Source organism: Camelus dromedarius, chromosome 17 (assembly GCF_036321535.1).
Source record: "Camelus dromedarius isolate mCamDro1 chromosome 17, mCamDro1.pat, whole genome shotgun sequence".
In the NCBI taxonomy this organism is placed as follows: domain Eukaryota; kingdom Metazoa; phylum Chordata; class Mammalia; order Artiodactyla; family Camelidae; genus Camelus; species Camelus dromedarius.
Window position 1 is genome coordinate 35,307,461 of NC_087452.1, and position 21,336 is coordinate 35,328,796.

General features: G+C 47.6%; 1 protein-coding gene across 4 annotated transcripts in view; it reads right to left on the reverse strand.

Moving 5' to 3' along the window:
- Positions 1-287: 287 nt before the first annotated feature.
- The window catches only part of KLHL18 (kelch like family member 18), a 47,713-nt gene continuing 26,664 nt past the window's right edge, over positions 288-21,336 (reverse strand). For 3 of the 4 annotated variants that reach the window (XM_010997268.3, XM_010997261.3, XM_031470203.2), the window contains 8 exons: positions 20,941-21,081; positions 14,035-14,233; positions 12,679-12,839; positions 11,324-11,460; positions 9,290-9,527; positions 6,010-6,114; positions 4,288-4,399; positions 288-3,548 (listed from right to left, as the gene is read on the reverse strand). In XM_010997268.3, the coding sequence (XP_010995570.1) occupies positions 3,162-3,548; positions 4,288-4,399; positions 6,010-6,114; positions 9,290-9,527; positions 11,324-11,460; positions 12,679-12,839; positions 14,035-14,233; positions 20,941-21,081 (1,480 nt within the window). In that variant the 3' untranslated portion in view covers positions 288-3,161. The remainder of the gene's footprint in view (positions 3,549-4,287; positions 4,400-6,009; positions 6,115-9,289; positions 9,528-11,323; positions 11,461-12,678; positions 12,840-14,034; positions 14,234-20,940; positions 21,082-21,336) is intronic. The other variant, XM_010997275.3, reaches the window with a different exon arrangement.

The following is a 21,336-nucleotide window of genomic DNA, read 5'->3' on the forward strand; positions in this document are numbered from 1 at the left end:
TTAAAAAAAATTTTTTTTAATAGAGGTACTGGAGATTGAACTCAGGACCCTGTGCATGCTAGGCATGCATTCTACTACCAAGCTACACCCCTCCCCCGACCAGAACCCATTCTTATAAAATAAAATACTCACACGTCTCCTCAAAGACAACTTTTGCTAACCAGCTGGGCTCTTCTCTTATTTTCATGGTAATCTTTCCATATTGTCCAGGTTTTTTCTCACTGACTTATAGTAAAAATATTATTTACCTCTAATATTAAAAAAAATCAGTAAAGGGCAAGGAGATATTAGGAGTGTACTCTTTATTTCTCTTTGGTTTCTTAACACAAAAGACATGCGTTCTATAAATAAAAGGAATTAAGGTTTTCTGGGGAACAATAAATTGGAGGGGAGGATCAGAATTCCCACCTACTCACATCTCTGTGGCCACATCAAAAAGCTGGTCTTCAGCTCCCATCCTGGCTTTGTTCTCAGATGAAACCCAGAAGAGAAGTCTCCCTGTGTTACCCAAGAAGGGGAAACACCCAAGGACAGCAAATGCCACAGTCCCCTGCTCAGAGCTGGGCTGGACCGAGGCCCACTGTCCACAATGTCTGTCCTACACCCGTTTCACAATATCCTTGGCTGATGTCTCTTCTTTTCATGCTGATATTGGAAAGGCTCCACCATCAGAGGGCCAGACCAGCCATTTGTAAACAGTTACCACCATCAGACGGAAGAACCAAATGCAGAGTGTGAACATGCTGGTGTTTGCTCACTTGTGCTCAGAGCCCAGATCAAATCACTGGCTTCACCTTACTTGGAAACACTGACCTCAGGTGCAGCAGAGTAACTTCTACACCAGGAGGTGGGAGTGGACTTAGGAAGGCCACTACAAGAGCAGCAGATCATGGGAAAATGATCTCTCAACCCCAATGGTGAAATCGGGGTCAGCATCCTAAGGACCTGGCGAGGCCCACTTGCTGATTCTTAACACATTCACAACCTTGGCTCCTTGGTGCTGTTTCAAATTCACAAGAGAAAGGGGCTTATGATAAGACGAGGAGCACTGATAACTCCTCACACGAAACGTAGGCCTCATCCTCCTTCCAAGTCTACCACTGCAGGCAAACTGAGAGGGAGGGAGAAGTGGCGGAGCGCCAGCACAAGCCGGGGCTAAATTCTATCAGATTGCTAAGTCTTTTAAAATAAAAATACCATTTTCAAGTGCTTGCAGCAGAGACCCAGCTCCTAAGTGGCAGGTAATAAAGGTACTTTCCTCTGGAAACATGGCGATTGCACACACTGGGAAACCTCCTGGTCCCAGGATGGGAGAGACGTCTCAGGTGCCATGTGGTGCCTTTCTGGACAGCCTTCCAGGACATGCAGGCAGGCAGCAACTGGCAGGAGACCAACCAAGTGGAGACGGGGACCCTAAGACCCAATCTTGCGTTGGAATCATATCCTTTTTCAGTCTCTACTGGAAGAACTTGAGAAAACCAGATTTTGGCAGCAGCAGTTGAAGGACAGCCCCTCTACCCAGTGCACTGGTAACAGAAGTGTCCTACTGTTCAGATCCTGCTGTGCTTCACCAAGGTCCCATCCAGGGAGGAGGAAGGAGGAGCATGGAGTCCCTTTAAGAGGTCATTTGCTAAGATCACAGGAAGAAATATAAAATCTGTTCGTTGCAGCAGCAAGAGATTCTTTCGGCTTTTAGTTCTTTATGTCATAAAGCCAGCTTTGCTAGAATGTAAAGGTCCACCTTGCTGGTCGGTCTGCCAAGGGCTGGAGGGGAAGCCAGACCCCTGGAATTGGCGAGTAGATACAGGAATAGTGGACTGGCAGGGTAGATGAGGTTACTGGACCAAGCCAGCCCATGGCTGGTGGAAGGACCAAGTCCCTGGTTAGGTTCTAGAGGTACAAATGGTCAATGTGCCTCAGAAGCATCACGATGAGGAAAACTATCTAAGAATGATAAATGGGCAAATGAGAATCTGGCCAGACCTGCTGTTTCCTGCTGGTCAAATACAGAAGGAAGGAAAGCAGGGGGTGGAAATCTGAGTGAGCGCTATGGTGAGGTGGCAGAGGGAGTAACCACAGGGGCATCTGGAACCTCCAGCGACAAGCTGGGAGCTCCCACCTAGAAGAGCGGCAATAATTTAGCCAACTCGCTAAGACTATGATTAAAAAAGTCCTCTGATAGTGGGTGTGAAGACAAACCCCACAAGCACCTTGCTACAGGACTAGTCTAGAGTGCACTGATTCCAGACACGCGGGGTCTCAGAGGGAACCCTGAGTGCCATGCGGGAGCTCAGGACCCTGGGATCCGAATATGGGAGCGGATACCGCCCTTCATGGGTTGGGTGCTTTTCCATTTAAACACACATTTGCCTTTAGTGTCTTTTATGTTTTCTTCTTGCAAAAAAAAAAAAAAAAAGCTCACTTTAAAAAACAGTATTTTTCTTTCCAGTTTCTTTCAAGTGTTTCCTCATTTAACTTTCCTTCAGTTTCTTTCAAGTATCTTTTTTCTTTCCCTCTGTTTCTCCTGAACAAGATGAAAAAGTCCTCATTGAAATCCCAAAATTAGAAACAGGAAAAGCTTCTGTTCTCCCTGCTTACTCAGCGATGTGGACAAAATCCTCAGTGCCCTCGGAGGGAAGGAGGTGCCATGTGCAGCCATCACTGTGGTGGCTGCAGCCTCACAGGCAGTGAGGACGCCTGGACCGTGGCCCTCCTTTCCCAGCCACACCCCACACATTCCAACAGGCTTGGCCACTGCAGCCATCCCATCGCAAACTGGCCACAACACAGCTGGTGAGCAGCAGGTGAGGAGTGTCAGATGGAAGGTCTTCTGCAGGTGGGTGGCCTACAGAGCTGTGGCGGGTGGGAGCTGGGCTTGGGTGGAGCCTGTGGACGCGTGGACCAGCAAAGCAGTCCTGTGTCACCGGCTGTGGGACCCAGAGGGGCTTCTGTCCCACTCTGTACATCTTGGTGACCTAGGTCTGGAGGCCACAAGGGCCGCACAGTGAGGGAGGACTTAAGCACCTGGAAAAACTGTACCTCTGGCGAGCTCACATTTCACCCCGTCTTCTGGTCCACCACCTCTCCCGAGGGGGACTGCCCCTAGAAGGAAGTGCCTGGTTTGTACCAGATCCCTACCCCACCACATCCCACCTTCTGCCTTAGATGGTGAGGAGAGGGATGCAGCCCACACCGACCCCTCCCTCGTGACAGGCCATGGGGGCCATAAACGTCCAGCGGTCCGTGTCTGGGTCATACATCTCCACTGAGCTCAGGTTTGACTGTCCATCGTAGCCTCCCACGGCGTAGAGGCGCCCACAGCTGGCCACCAGGGAGACCCGGCTCCGGCGCGTGAGCATGGGGACTATCAGGCACCACTGGTCCGCCACAGAGCTGTACACCTCAGCGATGCTGAGGAAGCCCGAGCCATCATAGCCCCCACAGACGAACATCTTGCTTCCCAGGGACGCGGCTCCGTGCCGGCAGCGCTTGTTGAGCATGCCAGCCACGGGGTGCCAGGTGGCCGTGTGGTGGTTGTAGTGCTCCACCTGCAGCGGGGAGAGAGGCAAGGGTTCAGGACGGTCAGAGCCAAAGCTCGGTCCCCGGCGGCCCACATGGTGTCAGGCCCCAGGAGAGGCCTGGGGACCATGAGCTCTGCCAGTCTGCATTTTTGCCCTGATGCCCGGTTTCTTCAGTTGCACACCGGCTCATAGGCTTACAGGGACAGGTGAGAGATGGCCTAACCTGACTAGTTCTGTTTACCACTGAGGAAACAAATTAAGGGGCTGCCCTAGGATGTACTGCTATGTAGTGACAGAGCCAAGATGACAGTGGGGGTCTCCTGAGATCTGTGCACTGTGTTCCCCTATAGCACTGACTGACTCTGGAATGACCACTAAGTGGCTGCTGAGGTTTTGTTTAAAGAATAAATCCAATTTCAAACAAGTTATCCAGAAGAATGCAACTGTTTGCAAATTCACACTCCATATACAGTTGGGCTTACTTGGGGCAGGAATTTTATCAGGTCTCATGAAGCATTTGATGGGGAATTGAACAGGGTGAGGCTGGGGGTGACATGGACACAATCTACCCACTTCCTCTCTGCACACTGGCTCCCATTCTTAGAAGAATTTCAGAGCACGTGGCAGGTGGCCAGAGACCTCTAGGTGATGCTTTGCCTAAGCAATGGCAAGGCTGAGGTTTTTTTCCCAAAGAACTGCCTTTCAAAATAACTCTCAAAGACGAAAAGGGGTAGGTGCCCTTAGCCCAGGAGGAGCCTAGACTCACACTGTTGAAGATCTGTAAACCATCGTGGCCGCCGGACACGTAAATCCTGCCCTCGAAGACTGTAACCCCCGCAGCACTGCGATTTGAGCTCATCGGGGTCACCACTGTCCATCTTCAGGAAAGAGGCAAAGCAGAAGGGGAGCTGTGAGAGTCCATGTTCCTGTCCCCCCGAGACAGCTTAGAATGGTTCAGGCGAACTATGCCATGCTTTGTCTCACCCTGGACAATCTCCCCACTTATCAACTCTCCCACCACCTCTGCAGATGGCTCACTCTGGCTGCCTCTTGCCTAAGCTTCAGGCCCACAGCCAATCATCTCTGCTGGCACTCAAAACCAGCACGTTCCAAACAAGGTCTCTCTTATAGATCTGTTCCTCCCTCACACTCCCTGGTCTTGTTAATGGGACTACCAGCTAGCCACTTGCTATACTTAGAATTCCAGTGGTTTTATGGCCTCTTCTCCAACATCCTCAACATTCTTGTGGTCACCAAGTTCCATCTTGTTTGCCTCGTAGTCACTGCTTGTCCTCATCCCACTACCGCTGCCCTGGCTCTGGCCTCTCACCTGGACACCTCAATAGCCCCCTCACAGGTGGCATGGCTTTCAGATCATTCCCATCTCAACCCTGCACAGCACGTCCTCCAGTGCCTCCTCACTGTTTCCTCTCAGGCAGACTTCCAAGTTCCTTAATGTGGTTCTTTACCACGTGGTCCTCATCTACCTTCCAGCTTCACCTCCTGCCACACGCCACCCACGCCTGCTCCTCAGCCACACCGAGCACATTCTCATCTCCAACCCTCTCTTTCTGCTGTCTCCCGCCTGGGATGGGCATCTCCCACTACCCAGGACAGGTCTCCCCTCAGAAGACTTCTCTGCAGCCTGACTCTCCCTCCAGCTACGAGGAAGATGAAAGCCCTCCCCACTCTGTGCCCAAGAGCTCCAGACACAGGCCTCCTGGGGGGGACGCTCACAATGTGCCATGGTCCCAGCAGACTGGGTGCTACTTAAGGATCTTAAGACACCCTGTTTGCTGCCTGATACATAATAAATTGGTTAAGTGAGTGGAATATTGGATTGGCTTAAAAGCATAATGATGAATCCATTCTACTAGTGTGCTTACATTGTTAAATAGCAGAGAAGATTCAAATGCTGAAATGAAAAACTTGGGCTCACCTTGCCAGTGTTTTCGAAAGGGTGTTTGCAAAATAATTCCACAAGACAGTGATAGATGTTAGTAAAATGCAGTTAAAAAGGTTTCTTCACTGCAGAATATTTTAGTCTTTAAAATGTTAATATGTATTATGGAAAGGTGAGGTTTCTGGTGTTACAGACATCAGTGATTCCCAAACCTCTATGACAATCTGCCAGTTAACTTTTTTCCCCCAAAATCATATCCTACTCACTTTGGAAAGTGCTGATCATCTATTTCTCATCCCCTTTCACCTGCATTTCCATTAAAATGGGCTGATTTAGTTAAGAGGTACAAGCATTAATAAATGCTTCCAAGTATCTACGCAGTCTATTTGTTTTTAAAATTTATTTAATCATTCACTCACTGAGCCAAAGGTTATTAAATGTAGTACCTACTATATGCAAGGTACCATAGGAGCTAAATAGGTGAGATAGGCCCTACCCTGGAGCAGAGTGATTAAGACTGCAGTTCTGAATTTTTATACTCTATTTAGCAAGCTCCAGTTGCCCCGGGGGAGCTGGTGTCCTTACTTGTCTGTCTCAGGTGAGTAGGTCTCCACGGAGTTGAGGGAAGAGTTGCCATCATAGCCCCCGCAGACGTAGATCTGCCCGTCCAGCACGACCGTCCCCATGGCACTGGAACAGACAGGGCTGTCAACCCCATGGGCCTCAGACCTCCCAGGGCAACTGCTCATGCTCACTGAGAAGTAAACCTAGCCCCCAACTGCCTCTTTCTAGTACACATCTAAATCCCAGGTGTACGACTAAGCAGCGTGTAAAATTGAGGGGAAAGGAATTGCCTTGCGGTTCCTCTGGCCTCCTACCCCTCCCGCCTCAGTCCCAGATCTGTCTCACATGCTCATCTTCCACCCTGCTGAGATCAGGGTCTGATTTACCCTTATGGCCCAGGTCAAATTCTCCTCTCTCCTCCTTCAAAATTCATGGTGAATGCCCCAGCAAGAATCACTCTCCCAACCCCACACTTTTGGAGCCGCTCCTTTACTGCAGCCCCTGGCAGTCATCCATTTGTTCAGCAGATTTTCATCAGGCCCTCCAGAGGCATGCTGGCCCAGGCACCAGGTTTTGAGAGCTGAGCTAGCCAAGGCTCCTGCCCATGGGGTACTGAGAATCGACCCACCACCTCTTAACAAATGGAGACCTCCCCAAAGACAGGGGTCTCCATCAGTGTGACCCTGACGGTGTTCAGAGTGGTGCTTTGTATGTAAGAAGCCCTCAACATATGTTTGTGTTACCCGATGATCTTCCCTCTCATCTCACTATAAAGTCTGATAGACATCTTTTCATTATACACTTGGCCCTGCATGTCCCTTAATTTGTCTCAGAAGGCGAGGCAACAGCTTCTGCTTGCTGCGCACTTACGACACACATCAGGCGCTCTATATGTGCCATTTTCCACCCTCTCCACATCCTGCAGGAAGCATTACCACATCTCTGTACCAGTGAGTAGCTGTGGCTCAGGGAGGCTGGGCTCTTTTCAGGGTGGCCCAGAGAGGTGAATGCCTTGGATTTCAGTGAGACAGGCCCAACCCCTAGGCTGTTTGCCATGCCAAGCTTTCCTAGCATCAAAGACTCAGGGGTCTGGTGTAATCATGCCATCTTCTGTTCTACCCAAGGCCTCATAAAATATTAAACATAAGTGCCAAGCTGCCCAACTCACTTTTTTCAAACCTGATACTGGAGAAGATTAAAATGAATCTGGGTGTCTAGCAAACAGGAAAATAAAAATATACCAGGCTTTACTGCCCTTTTTCGAATGTATAGAGCAAATCAAAGTGGTCCACATCATGTCCCTGAATCAGCCTGAAAGAGGAAAAGGACTTGCCTTGGGAGAGGGCTGTGGGAAGGTCACAGATCACTAGACATGTCACTATCCTTCCAGAGGTGGACACAAGTAACAATTGAGGAGTTCAACAAAGATGTGAGAAAGAACTGAGAGGTGCCAGTGAACTGTGTGAGATTAACTGTGAATGAAACAGGGAAGACGGTGTGAAGAGATAAGGGCTCATCAGTGAGAACTGGGACGGCCCAGCGGGGATGCTCCACAGAAGCATCCCGGAAGACTGGAGGAGGGGAGGGGACAATGGCGGAAAGGAGGCTGTCACCAACTGGCAGGACGGCATGTGGGACATCAGGACAGAAGTGACTAAGAACATGTCAAGGTAGCTGGTAATTTAAAGTGGATGAAATGGAGCTGGGTCCACTCTATTAGTAACAGGGCATTAACCACAGTGAGGGGGAGGGATACCCAGAGCCTCCACCCAGACAAACCTCCAAACCCTGTGACATCACAGCAAGCAAGTGGCCCAGAGCAGACATGCCAGGAAAAACAAATGACTGCTGTCAAAGCAAAAAAAGCCCTGCTGGTGGGGAATACGGAGCAACGAGTCATTCGAGGCCACAGAAAACTGCAAAGTATCCAAGGAGCAAGAAGGGGAAGCTTGGAGGTGGACGTGGTGGGAAGAAGGAACCATGAGAACGTTTGTTTACGGCTTCGGGAGGAGCAGATCTTATATACTATTTTTTTCTTTCAAAACGAACCTACTCTGCCCCTTTGTCAATCTTACTGGTACAAAGGTGGATTCCTCCCAGTTCAAAGCCACCCACAAACCCTACTGAACACGGACCATGTGTAGCATGGCCGTGACACTTTTGTGTGGCAAAGGACGTCCACACTGAAACAGGACTCTTCTTCCTCACCAAGTGCAGTTACTTGATCTTGTCTTAAATGGTGGTCACGTGATCTTACAAGTAGAAAATCCAAAGCATGGCCAGACAAATGGGTCTGTAAGGCAAATACTCAGATCACAGGATTACAAAGCAGAAAGGCTCTTAAAGAGCAACTGGTCCAGTGGTTTTTTTAACTTTTCCCCCCTAAAGTTTGGCATGTGTCAAAGAAGCTCAATACGTAAAAGGGATAAATGCAGAGCTATTCTGGTCAAAGGGGTAGGGGGCCCAAGGCTGCTTTCCTCTCCTCCGTCAGTCTTGGAAGAGAAATGTCAGAGGCATCTGAAACCACTGATGCGCCCCGAGGGCAGAACAGAGCAACTTGTCCAGTTAAACGCCCTCTCTTCAAAGCTCCCATCACCCAACCATGTCAATACTCCACACCCGGCGGATGGAAGGGAGGACGCCATGTCACTTGAGCACTAAGAAGGCTAAACAGCAGCACTATGTGTACATTCTCTAGTCTCACAACTTATTCGGGAACGTGAGCAGGCAAGCGATGGAGGAGTCAGGCGGCTGGAAGGTGTTAAGAGACATAAACTTGGTCTACCTCACAGACAGCTGTGTGCTTAGGCCTGGGCAGTGTGTGGTGCACTGCGCTGTTGCACATACTCCCTGGCAGCGAAAGCACATGTGGGGCAGGGATCCTGGGGGAAAGAAAGTATAAAGAGAAACACCTTGCATTTCCCTTTGTGACTAATAAAGTTAAATCCTCCTTATGCTTCAAGTTTCAACTTTGATCCTACCACTTCCTGAAATCTCCCAGATGTTCTGGTCCAGTTTCTCTCCCTCCTCGCATCTTCCACAAAACATTCTTTCCTTCTTTATCTGGCACTTAAATAACAGTACAACTTCCACATGTCTGTGTCTCATCTCCCCAAGTTCTTCAAATGACAAGGCAGGGGTTTTACTCTTAAGCAGATGGGGGCCGGCTCCCGGGATGTACTGGCGGTGGTCAGCCCGGCTGCAGGAAACTCCCAGGCCAGAGCTTGTGTCTACTTTATTATGTGTCCTGCTTGCCTAGCATAGCGCTCCCCAGATGCCAGTGTGTGTGCGTCCAGAATACCTTCTCTTGCTATTCATGCTCCCCACTCTGGTCCACGTGTCCGTCTCTGGGTTGTAGACCTCCACAGTGCTCAGCCGTAGCTGGCCGTCATACCCCCCGATGGCATAGAGGAGCCCATTCACCACGGCCACACCGACGCGGCTGCGGGCTGTGGTCATAGGGTGGCACTTCTCCCAGCGATTGGCGATGGGGTCAAACACTTCCACCACATTCAGGGAATCACCTGCATAAAAATTTGCTACTCAAATTAAAACAAATGAGACCGCTCGTTTAGATCACAGCTCTTGGGCAGTGATTATATGGAACGTTTGACATGATCCTATCAGCTCTTCCCACAGAATTAACTCAAGCCAGGATGGCCCACTAAGAAACTGCAGCCATGATAATCTCAAACCTTTAAGGAAAATCAGAATCAGACAGGAGGCATTTATTTACTTTCTAGAGAGGGCAAGGAAGCACTTCACCAGCTTAAAGGCAAAGGTGAAGGCGACTGGATCCACTACTTCCCCGAGGCAGGGGCAGACCCACAGAGCAGAGCACGGCTTCCAGGGCGACTTTCACTTACTAGTGGGTGACCCTGGGCAAGCTGCTGTGTATCCCCAGCTTCTGTTCTCACACGTGAACTGGAGATAATCTCTATGGCAGAGCTCCCATGAGGATTAAATGACATAACAGGTAAAACACCTAGCATAGTCCTACTAGTACTTACCAGTGGGGGGGGGGGTGAGATGGAGGTGGAGGATTAAGAGGTACAGACTATCAGGTATAAACTAAGCTACAAGGAGGTACTGTACCACATGGGGAAATATAGCCAACAGTTTATCATAACTATAAACGGAAAATAACATTTAAAAATCATGAATCACTACACTGTATACCTGTAACATATAATATTGTATTTCAACTATACTTCAATTTTTAAAATATTATTGTAAAATAAATACATAAATTAAAAAAAATTTAAAAAAAACACCTAGCATAATTCTAGAACAATATATAGCAGTCACAGTAGCAAGGCATGTTAATTCCAACCCTTCTGTTTTCATCAGTTTTTTTTAGGATCAAATAAAATTACCCCCTGCCTGTTTTATTCTCCTTTGGGACACTTACCACATGCCAGCCTCTAGCATTTCCTAGTTGAGGACTTAACCTTCCCCAGGTCATATGGTTAACAGGCAGCAGAGATGTACCCCACTCTCTCATTAACTTTCAGTTAAAAATAAAACTTCCCAGGACTGCCCACTGACTCTGCACCTCCCGCAAACCTGGGTTGACTCTGTGAAAAGGCCTTTCTTTACATCTGAGGTGACAACTCCCTGTGCCACTGCACTGTAAAAACTCAGATGTCCACACTGCCCTCTCCTAGATCACTACTGGCCTGCAATGGTGTCTGGGGTGGGCAGGAGGGACAAGGGCCCCTTGGAGCTTTCCTGAAAACTTGACTATATGATACAAGAGCTGCCAATAACACACGGACTGTAAGGCGTGTGTGTTTCATCAGAGGTAAGAGGTGAAGAGTAAAAAGTATTGATAGTGCCGACCCTGTGTATTTGGAGAATTTCCTTCTTATGGTGACACTCTCACAGTATAAGCCCAAGCTCCACGTGACCGAATGTCATTAGCCTGCTAACAGAATTGGGGCTCTGATTAGATCCTATCCAGGGCTGAGTAAATCCCACAGCTGACGTGTTATCAGGGAAGGAGTGCAGGCTCAGGAACCAGGACCCAAGTTCTAGTCCTTGTTCAGCCAAAACAACTTATGTGACTGTAGCTAAAGATCTCTGGGCCTCAATTTCCCCATCTGTGAAGTAGGTGGGGGTAGGTCTCCAGGATTTTTAAAGGCCTCTTTTGCTCTGATATTCTGCTTCAAGGTATTAATATCTGACATGCTTTAACTGCAGAACAGTTGTATAAAATCAAGAGGGACATGAGTGGTAACAAAGGAGAGGAAGCAGAGGGCCAGGTTAGGTTGTTTGGTGCCTCCTCAACCAGGAAGTCCAAGACAGGGCTCTACAAAGGGGAGTTGCAAGATACCTGCTGAGTTGAGGCCCCCTACAGCATAGATGAGCCCGGCGATGGACGTGCAGCAGCGAGGCCGAGTTCTGAAAGCTGGCAGGTGGGGCCGCCGCTCTGGCATGAGGTGATAATCCTTTGCTTCATCTACCAGGTCCCTGGAATGAGGTACAAGATGTGAGAACGGGCAGTATTCTCCACATTTGGAGTTGCTAGCCTGGTCCCCTACCTGCAACTGCAGGGGAAAACTGGGAGGAGAAGCCTTCTGGAAGGTTCGGTCTCAAAGAACCCAGGTGAGTCCAGGGCAAACCAGACAGAGCTACTGAGACATCCTCAAAACCGGAGCGGCAAGAGGAGCAGAGCCCACCTCCACTAGTGTAATCCAGATGAGTAACTTCTAACAGGCACATACCTGGCAGAGGGAAAACAGGGTGGTTCCTAGAATAGCTGGCCTTGGGGAGGTTCAACAAGCTGCCTGCATCCTCAGACCCAGCTTTTCCTTTCCATCCATATGGCTCACACCCTGCAATTAACCATCTCTCACCTGGGCTATGGCAGCAGAAGCCAACTGCTCCTGACACATCTCCCTGTCTCCAGCCCCATCCCTCTAACCCCCTCTCCACACTAGAGTCCAAGCTGGTTTTCTAAGAACCTTTGATAACTACCCACTGCCTACAGAACAAAGCTCAAACTCCCCAAAGCATCCTTGAGACTGCTCATCACAGGGTCTCAGCCACCTCCAGCCACACTTCCACCCCCACCTGACACACACCTTCACATCGCTGGCACCAAGCCGCTGACTTCCTCCTGAGCCAGCTGTGACTGTGATAAGCAATTTGGAGGAGGATGAACATTTCCCTCTGCTGCTCTACTCTTATAACAACCCTCCTTCAGGGCTGCCAGCTCCTCTGCTGCATCAGGTTGTTGTTGATTTACTCTGGAGAACATGCTCCACCCCAGCCCATTGCTGTAGCTGGGCCAACCCCCCTGAGGCCAGCACATTGACTAATGTTTACTGAAGAGGATGAAGAGCCCCTGGAGTCACCACTAAGTCAGCTGCTGGTGTGCCCTGGGGTCAGGGCAGGCAGTCCAAACAGCTGTAGGCCATAAACAGCTCAATGGATGGAGATGCCAAAAAATTACCAGATAACGTAGGGGAGGGAGCCCCTTCTATCCTGATGCTCCCACGCAGCACATTTCTCTGCCCAAGGCGTGAGACTTGGGCTCTTCCGGGTTGGAGACAGAAGGCAGATCAACCTGTGTGCCATGAGTTAAGAACTACCACTCCAAACCCTTTCTCCCCTGAGCTGAGTGGCCAGGTTCTCCTCTCCGCCCAGACCCTCGGCAGTGTTCCATGCAGGCCCACCTCTGCTCACCTGCATTTGTGGCAGCAACGCACCAGGTCATCCTGCTGCACTCGGTCGGACAGGAACTGGGGCCGGCAGAGGGGCAGGCGGATATTGGACAGCAGTTCAGGCAGGCAGGGCCCCCTCTGCTCTCGGTCGTATCTGACCCAGGCCAACGCGGCCTCAAAGACCTACCATGAGAGAGAGAGGAAGCTCTGGCAGCAACTCCTCCATCCAGAGGCCACGTCCCTGTACCCTAATCACAAACCCTCTGCTCCTTATACTGAGGTAGTCCCTTGGGCCCAGCAATCTTTCCTTCTACTTTTCTCCTGAATCCACTGTTTTCTTTCCACTTCCCCAGCTATCCCATTGGGTCCAGTCTCTTGAAAGGCAAGCCTAGGTTACTGTAACATCTTCTTGGCTTATGACTTCCTCACCAAAACCTGTCAAAGGTTCCTTCTTCCTTTCTATATTGCAAGCAAGTGCTTGCTGACCTTCCTTCCTGCTGCTCTTGCACCCTCTTCCTAAATTCCTTCCACTACTCTAGCCAAGCTGGCTGCCCCCTTCACCTAGAATGCCCCCGTCTCTTCCTTTTCATCTAAACCTCCTGCCCTTTCTTTAAGGCCTGGTTACAGATCCATGCTCCCCAAGAAGCCTTCCCTAATGACTCCAGTCACAAGGGTATCTTCCTCTAAAGCCCCGCAGCCCTTGCAGAATATGTCACTCGAATAAATGTGAGCTGCCCTAGGTCATGTGAACTAGTGGCAGAGCCAGGGACAGAACTCCTTGCCCTTGGGATGGGGCTCTTTTCCCCAAATCTCAGCACCCACGCTGCTGAGCTCAGGATCCACTTTTCTAATGGTCACTAATACGCAGAAGTGAGGACTCTTCAGACATTAAGGAAATGAGCTGAGTTGGGACTAATATCCCAAGGGCTTGCCTCCTGGAGCCTAGGACTGCCCAGGCACAGCCTCATGATAGGCCAGGACTCTTGATCAACTGGCCTAACAGGCAGAGACCTTGCTGTGGTGGTGCTCTGGGTGCCTGCAGGGCCAGGTCCGATTCATCCCCACATCCAACACCATCCACTGCTCAGCCATTTCCAGTTCACAGAAACATTTCTAATAATAAATTTTGGAACTAACCCAAACATTGAAGAATGAGGGACACGGGATTGATAATATCAGCTGAATATTACTTAAAGACACTAAAATGTATTTTAAAATGTTAATGAAAAACGCATATGGTATAATAAAACAAACCCGAAACAGACAACAGTTGCACACACACCAGGATCTACATTTTGAAAAGAGCGAAACAGGAAACGAAGACCAGGAAGAGCAGCAGCCCTGGTGTCACCTGTGGACTGCGCCATGCTCTACAGACCTGCTCCTCTGATTTCACATTCAACTCGTCCCGAGACACCAGCTCCAGTACATCTTCCAAGGGCAGGGCCAGGAATTCCTCTGACATGGACACCTCCACAAAGTGCTGGTGGATGAAGCTGTTGGCCGCGTCATACAGCACGGCGCACATCATTGTCTCAGCAAACTGGCGGACACCCAGGCAGTTTTTGGGGTGAAGCCTTTTGGCAGGAGAGGATATGAAAAGAAAATTCAGAAGAAGAATGTTTTCTCCCATCATTCTCAAGCTGGTTCTGAGCAGGGCTGCAGAATGGAAAAAAACAAGCTTGGCCCTCAGCTTTGTTTGACATCCACTGTGTGACATCAGGTGAGCCTCTGTGGACTCAACTCGTAAAGGTATAAAATTAAGACACATTATCCTCAAGGGTCCCAACCTCTTGGACCTAGTGCTCTGTGTGTCTAGGTGAAGTGAACTCTCTGGGAAGTCCCGGCAAGCAGCTCTGAGGAGAGAAGACTAGAGCACATACTAGAAAACCGTTTGCTTTTTTTCAGCTGTAAACATTCTTGGTTGAGTGTCCACCTCTGGTCACCAGGAAGGCCCTGAAGTTGTAGAATGAGAGTTTAAACCACCTGGAGAGATGACTTCTTTAACACTGGGACCCTTACACTCTTTCCTGTTTCCATTCAAGCCGAACTCAGATAGAGAAACAGCAGCAGCTATCGCGTACGTGGCACCATCAGGGAGTAAAGTACTTTGCCAGGCCCTTTATACACATTTCCTAGAATCTTTTTAACAGCACTCCAAAGTAGTAATTGCTCTTATTTTTAGATCAAAAACTGAGGCTCAGAGAAACTAAGAAACGTGCTCACAGTCTCTCTAAAAGCAGGTGGTGCTGCTGAGACTGAACCTGGGTCTTCTGTACACGGTCCCACAGCCCCAGGGCAGACCTGCACTCATCAGGGCCAGGGAACCCCGGGGTAAATCCTGGCCCTGCCGCCCTGGGCGACTTGGGTGGATTCCTTGGGCTCCTCAAGTTTCAGTAAAAGCCTCACCTGGAAAAAGATGATGACAATAGTTACCCAACTCCTAGGGCTGTAGCCATGATTAAGTAGGAATGCAGAAAATGCACTCAGCACGGTGCCTGGTATGAAGTTAGCTGCTGTTTTAATTTTTATTATGGTTGTTTTCCTTACTACTATTGCATCTGAGAACATCTCAAATGAATCCTATGTAGTTCAGAAATCTTGGTGACAGCAGACCCTTGGTGACAGCAGTAGACCCTCATTTTGATTTTGTGACTGACAATCTTGCAATGGGAGATAGTATGTATCAGATTTAAACTGCCCGGGTTTACTTTTCTTTGCAAGAATGCTTTCTCTCTCCTCCCCAACCCCGTATTGATTTAAGGCTTAAAGTAAGTTATACTTATTAATCAATATTTGCCAATGCCCCCAGCAGCAGACCTGGCAGGGAGAGAAAGGGCAGAGCATCTCAGGAGCCTAGCTTTATGACTACTCTAAATTCTACACAGCTGTTGTTTCAGTCCAGCCTCAACTGGCTCTGTCCATTGCTTTGAAAACCTAAGTGCATTTCCAAAGGCCAAGGAAACAGGAGCACTGAGCACACGTAGGCAAGCAGCATGGCCAGTGAGGAACACGAGTCTCAAGTCAGAACATTAGCTCAGTTATCCGTCAAATAACGTCAGCCTTTCTCCTGGATGAGACTTGTTAAAAGCGCTTTACATGTGTATGGCAGGTCAGATATGAAGACAACCCCCCCCCGGGCCTCTACAGCAAGTGTGTCATTCATCCCCAGGATGCTCTGACATCAAGTTAAGAGGACGGTTCAAATGCCATGGACAGGGAACTGCAAGAGGCCAAAGACATGGGAAAGGATGATCAATATTGCTGACTGGCACATTTCCATCCTCTCCCTCTCAGGTTAGGATTCCTGTGCTTCACCTCTGGTTGTCTCTGACTGCCTTAGCATAATACAGATAGCAGAATACACCTTCCACTTAACTAGGCTTTCCCATCTCAGAGGACGGGATGTGGGGAGCCTGTTTGTAAGCCAACCAGTCAGGAAGGAGGAGGGAGAGCTGCCATGCAGGAGAGGGGACCATCAGGAGAAGCAAGGAGACAAGAGAGAAAATAAACCTAGGGGGGCAGGTAGAGACCCACATCATTCAAGAGCCCCTTCACAACCTTCTTCCTTGCTGACATAGCTTGACTTGGTAAGGAGAACTTGATAAGAGGTAATGGTTCCCAAGGCACACAGTAATCAAACTGATGAAAATTAAGGATAAGGAGAAAATATTAAAATCAGCAAATAACATACAAGGGAACTCCCATAAGTTTATGAGCTGATTTTTCAGCACAAACTCTATAAGCCAGAAAGGAGTGGCACGATCTATTTAGAGATGGAAGGGGAAAACTTACAACCAAGAATACTCAGTCCAGCAAGGCTCTCATTCAGATTTGATGGAGAAATCAAACGCTTCACAGATAAACAAAAGCTAAAAGAATTCAGCACCATCAAACCAGCTTTACAACAAACGTTAAAGGAATTTCTCTAGGCATCAAGCCATAAGAAAAGAGAACAAAAAGAAGAGAAAAAAAACCTGCAAAAGATTGCTTTGGCAGTTCGGGGTCTTTTATGGTTCCATATAAATTTTGGAATTGTTTGTTCTAGTTCTGTGAAAAATGCTGTGGGTATTTTGACAGGGGATGCATTGGATATGAAGATTGCTTTGGGTAGTATGGCCATTTTGATAAGGTTGATTCTTCCAATCCAAGAGCACAAGATATCTTTCCATTTCTTTGTATCATCTTCATTTTCCTTCATCAATGTTTTATAGTTTTCAGAGTATAGGTAACCTCCTTAGTTAAGTTTATTTCTAGGTATTTCGTTGTTTTTGATGCAATGGAAATGTTTATGCCAGTTATAAAATTCTGGTTTTTGAAGTGAAAAAAAGTGAATGAAGGGCTACAAATAGCAAAATATCCTTCTTTTTAAGGGTGAGTTATATTCCATTACAAATACATGCTGCGTCTTCTTTATCCATTCATCTATTGATAATGCACTTACGATGCTTCCTTATCTCGGCAATTATAAACAATATTGCTCTTAATAGTACGGTATATGTATCTTTTTGAGTTAATGTTTTTGTTTTTCTCAAACACATCCCAGCAGTGGAGTTTTGGGCCATGTGGTGGTTCTATTTTTGGGTTTTTGAGAAACCTCCATATTGTTTTCCATAGTGGCTGCACCAATTTGCATTCCCACCAACAGCGTACAAAGGTTCCCTTTTCTCCACATTCTTGCCAACATTTGTTATTTATGTTCTTTTTGATGACGGCCATTCTGACAGGTGTGAGATGATATCTCATTGTGGTTTTGATTTGCATTTCCCTGATATTAGTGATGTTGAGCAACTTTTCATGTTCCTGTGGGCTATATGCATTTCCTCTTTTGGAAAAATGTCTGTTCAGTTCTTCCGCTCATATTTTAAATGGGTTGGTTGTTTGGTTGTTTGCTTTTTAACTGAAGTACATCTGATTTAAAATGTATTAGTTTCTCGTGTACAGCATGGATGACTTGGAGGGCATTATGCTAAGTGAAATAAGTCAGTCTAAGAAAGACAAATACTGTAAGATATCACATGCGGAATCTGAAAAATACAACAAACTAGTGAATATAGCAGAAAAGAAACAGACTCTCAGATGTAGAGAAGGAACTAGTGGTTACCAGTGAGGAGAGGGAAGAAGGGAGGGGCAAGATGGAGGTGGAGGATTAAGAGGTACAAACTATCAGGTATAAAATAAACTACAAGGATGTACTGTACAACATGGGGAATACAGCCAACATTTTATAATAACTATAAATGGAGTAAAACTTTTAAAAATTGTCTATCACTATACTGTATATCTATAACATATATTGTATATCAACTATACTTCAATTACAAAAATATGATATTGTAAAAACTCTTCAGCAAGTGGTTTTGGGAAAACTGGATAGCAGTATATAAATCAATGAAGTCAGAATACTCCCTCACTCCATACACAAAAATAAACCCCAAATGGCTTAAGGACTTAAATATAAGATAAGATACGATAAATCTAGAAGAAAACATAGGTAAAACATTCTCTGACATAAATCTTAACAATGTTCTCCTAGGGCAGTCTACCCAGGCAATAGAAATAAGAGCAAAAATTAACAAATGGGACCTATTTAAACTTAAAAGCTTTTGCACAGCAAAGGAAACCATAAGCAAAACAAAGACAACCTATGGAATGGGAGAAAATAGTTGCAAATGATGCGACTGACAAAGGCTTAATCTCCAGAATATATAGACAGCTCACACAACTTAACAACAAAAAAAACAAACAACCCAATCCAAAAATGGGCAGAAGACCTAAACAAGCAATTCTCCACTGAAGACATATAAATGGCCAATAGGCGCATGAAATAATGTTCCATATTGCTAACTATAAGAGAAAGGCAAATCACAACTACAAAGAGGTATCACCTCACACCAGTCAGAACTGCCATTATTCAAAAGTGTACAAACGATAAGTGCTGGAGAGGGTGTGGGGAAAAGGGAACCCTCTTAGACTATTGGTGGGAATGTAGTCCAGTGCAGCCATTATGGAAAACAGTATGGAGATTCCTCAAAAAACTAACTGTATTCAGTATCTTGTAATAACTATAACGAAAAAGGATGTAAAAATGAATATATGTATGTATATGCATGACTGGGACATTGTGCTGTACACCAGAAACTGACACAGTATAATCGACAGTACTTCAATTAAAAAAAAAAAGATATTGTAAAACAAATAAATAAACAAATATAAACAGATAAAGTCATTTACTAAAGTAAAAAAAAAAGATGTAATGCAACATCAGAGGCAGGAAGCAGTGACCTGAATTAAATAAGTTATTGGCTTGTTTCACTGATGCATTTGATGTTCCAATCCAGTTCTGAGAGAAGAGTTTTTTGCACACTACAGTGCTCACCTAAAACAGAGGAGGCCCATTCATCTGAAGGCTAGGGAAAGGGCCACAAGAAAAATCAACCCCAACCTTAAGGGAAAAAGAAAATCAGCCGGCTAAAGACCTAACAGGCAGAGTGGCCTCAGGAACTGCTCTAAGAATTCTGAAGGCTTTGCAGCGTCTCTGTGCTCCGTCACTCCCGGTCCTTCCCACTACTGCTTGGGATGGCTTCCCTCAAGTTATTAATGAGCAAACCCTGAAACGGAAGGGCTCTCTTCAAGAGCACACAGGAAGGGAGCAGCTGGGAGTCCCCATAACATTCTGCAGTCGGACTCAGGGAGAACCAACCCAGGGAACAGAAGTAGTGATGGTACCTGCTGGAAGGAAAGAGAAAGCAGGCCACGCCTCTGGAGCCTGTGACAGGGAATAAAAATAGGAATAAGGTGTGAGTTTAGGCTTCAGAAGGGGACTTGCAGGGATGAACAGAAAAATGTCAAGAATGAACTCAAAATATCAGCCTTTGTGTTTAAGTACCTTTGCCTAATATAGCATTGGTGCATGTAAAAACTGCAATGGTCTAAAAAAATCACTTTTCTAAGCATCTTTGAGGTGACACTTCTTTATAACAGAGCCTGGATCCAGTGTGGACAGTGAGGACCTCAAAAGCCCCTAGGTGGAGCTGTTGTCCCCTTGTGAGAGTGGCCAACTTCACCCTTTCCAGAGGGCATCCCTTAGTCATTCTCCAAGCTCTGTGGGAACACAGGGATGAACCAAGTCCAGTCAGCATCTAAGAAGCTCACAATGTTTGCCCCCTCTCCCCATTCAGCCCTCCAGCCCAACCAGAAGGCATCCCAGGGCAGGTCAAGCCAGACTCTGGGGTTACATTCTCACTACGTGGCCTCCAGATACAAAACCGAATAGGACCACCTAACTCACAATGAAACCACTCACCCTGAGCCCAGCACAGCGTGCCCTGTGTGGTAGCATCGTTACCATGGTTGTTACGACCAGCCACACACACAGCAGTGCTCACTGATGCCCCTGAGCACCACACGGCCAGGACGTCGACAGTGGGCAGGGTCCACAGAGCTTCCCAGTGAGCTGGGCTGCTGAAGCAGGAATGGGAGAGGGAGAGCCTGGCTCTCAGAATGGATGAGGCTCAGGAGGGCAGATGTGAGGAGAGAGGAATGCTGGTCTTCAGGCCAGGGGCCTTGTGTTCAGAGAAGCACAGGAGAAGCCAGGCCTTGGAGAGCACCAACGACACGGGGTGCCGTTCTGGTTTCTCCCTGCCTGTGTGCAGCCCAGCATTGACCTTCACTCCCAAGCCTCAAGGGGTTAAAGGCGGCTTCTACCTTGTGACTAAGAGCTGTCTCTTGAAAGAGAGGAAGAGCCTTCTTGCCTGCTCAGTCCTCAAAATGTCATAGCCAAGTGTTGGAACATACATAGGTAGGGGTATAATCCACGGTCCTTCTCTACAAGAACATACTGTGATTGCTTCCAGGGGACTGAGGGGGACAGAGACTTCCAGGAAGTGAAACTGGGGTGGGCTCTTACAGAGCAGAAGGAAAAAGGAAGATCAAGAAATTCAAGGAAGAGCAAGGACCTAAACAAACATGGAGACAGCTGTGGAACAGTGAATACCTTGGGTGGTGGCTGGTCGGACTGGAGAGAGGACAGGAGAAGAGGTACATGTTGGACCAAGGCGGAGTGCAGGCGGGGTTCTATAAATCATGTTCCTCAAAGGTTCATCCCAAAGAACTGGGTACCACTTGATACTAATTTCAAGAAATGTCATTTTTGCAGTTAACTTCCCAGCTCACTCCCTTCCTAAGACCCTCTATGCCTCGAAGACTCAGCAAATTGGCAGGGGATTCCAGCAATGAAATGGTCTGCTCCCTGCCACGGGCCAGGCCCATCACATCACCTCACCGTTCTCGGAGGAACGTGCAGCAGGCGTCTTTGATGCTCTGCAGCTGCAGGAAACTCGCCCCCATCAGCAACGACTGGACATTTTGTTGGTCAATGGCTAGGTGGCCGTTGTAGGCAAAGTTGATCAGAGCTTCCAGGGCGCTAGAGGAAAGAGGAAAGAGGAAAGATGCTCTTATGCTCTTCAGAGATGGGTCTGGGCCCACAGGAGACTCAGGGCCTAAATGGACATTGTTACCTGAGGAATGGATGGACCCTGCTCTCAAATACATTTAGTCCATGTCCTTTGAGAATCTACCTAAATGGAATAGTTACTTCACCACACATCTACTTCTACTTCTTAGGTTGTCTCTACTGTCCAAATAATTTTATTACAGAAAGTTCTGAAAAGAGAAAGCA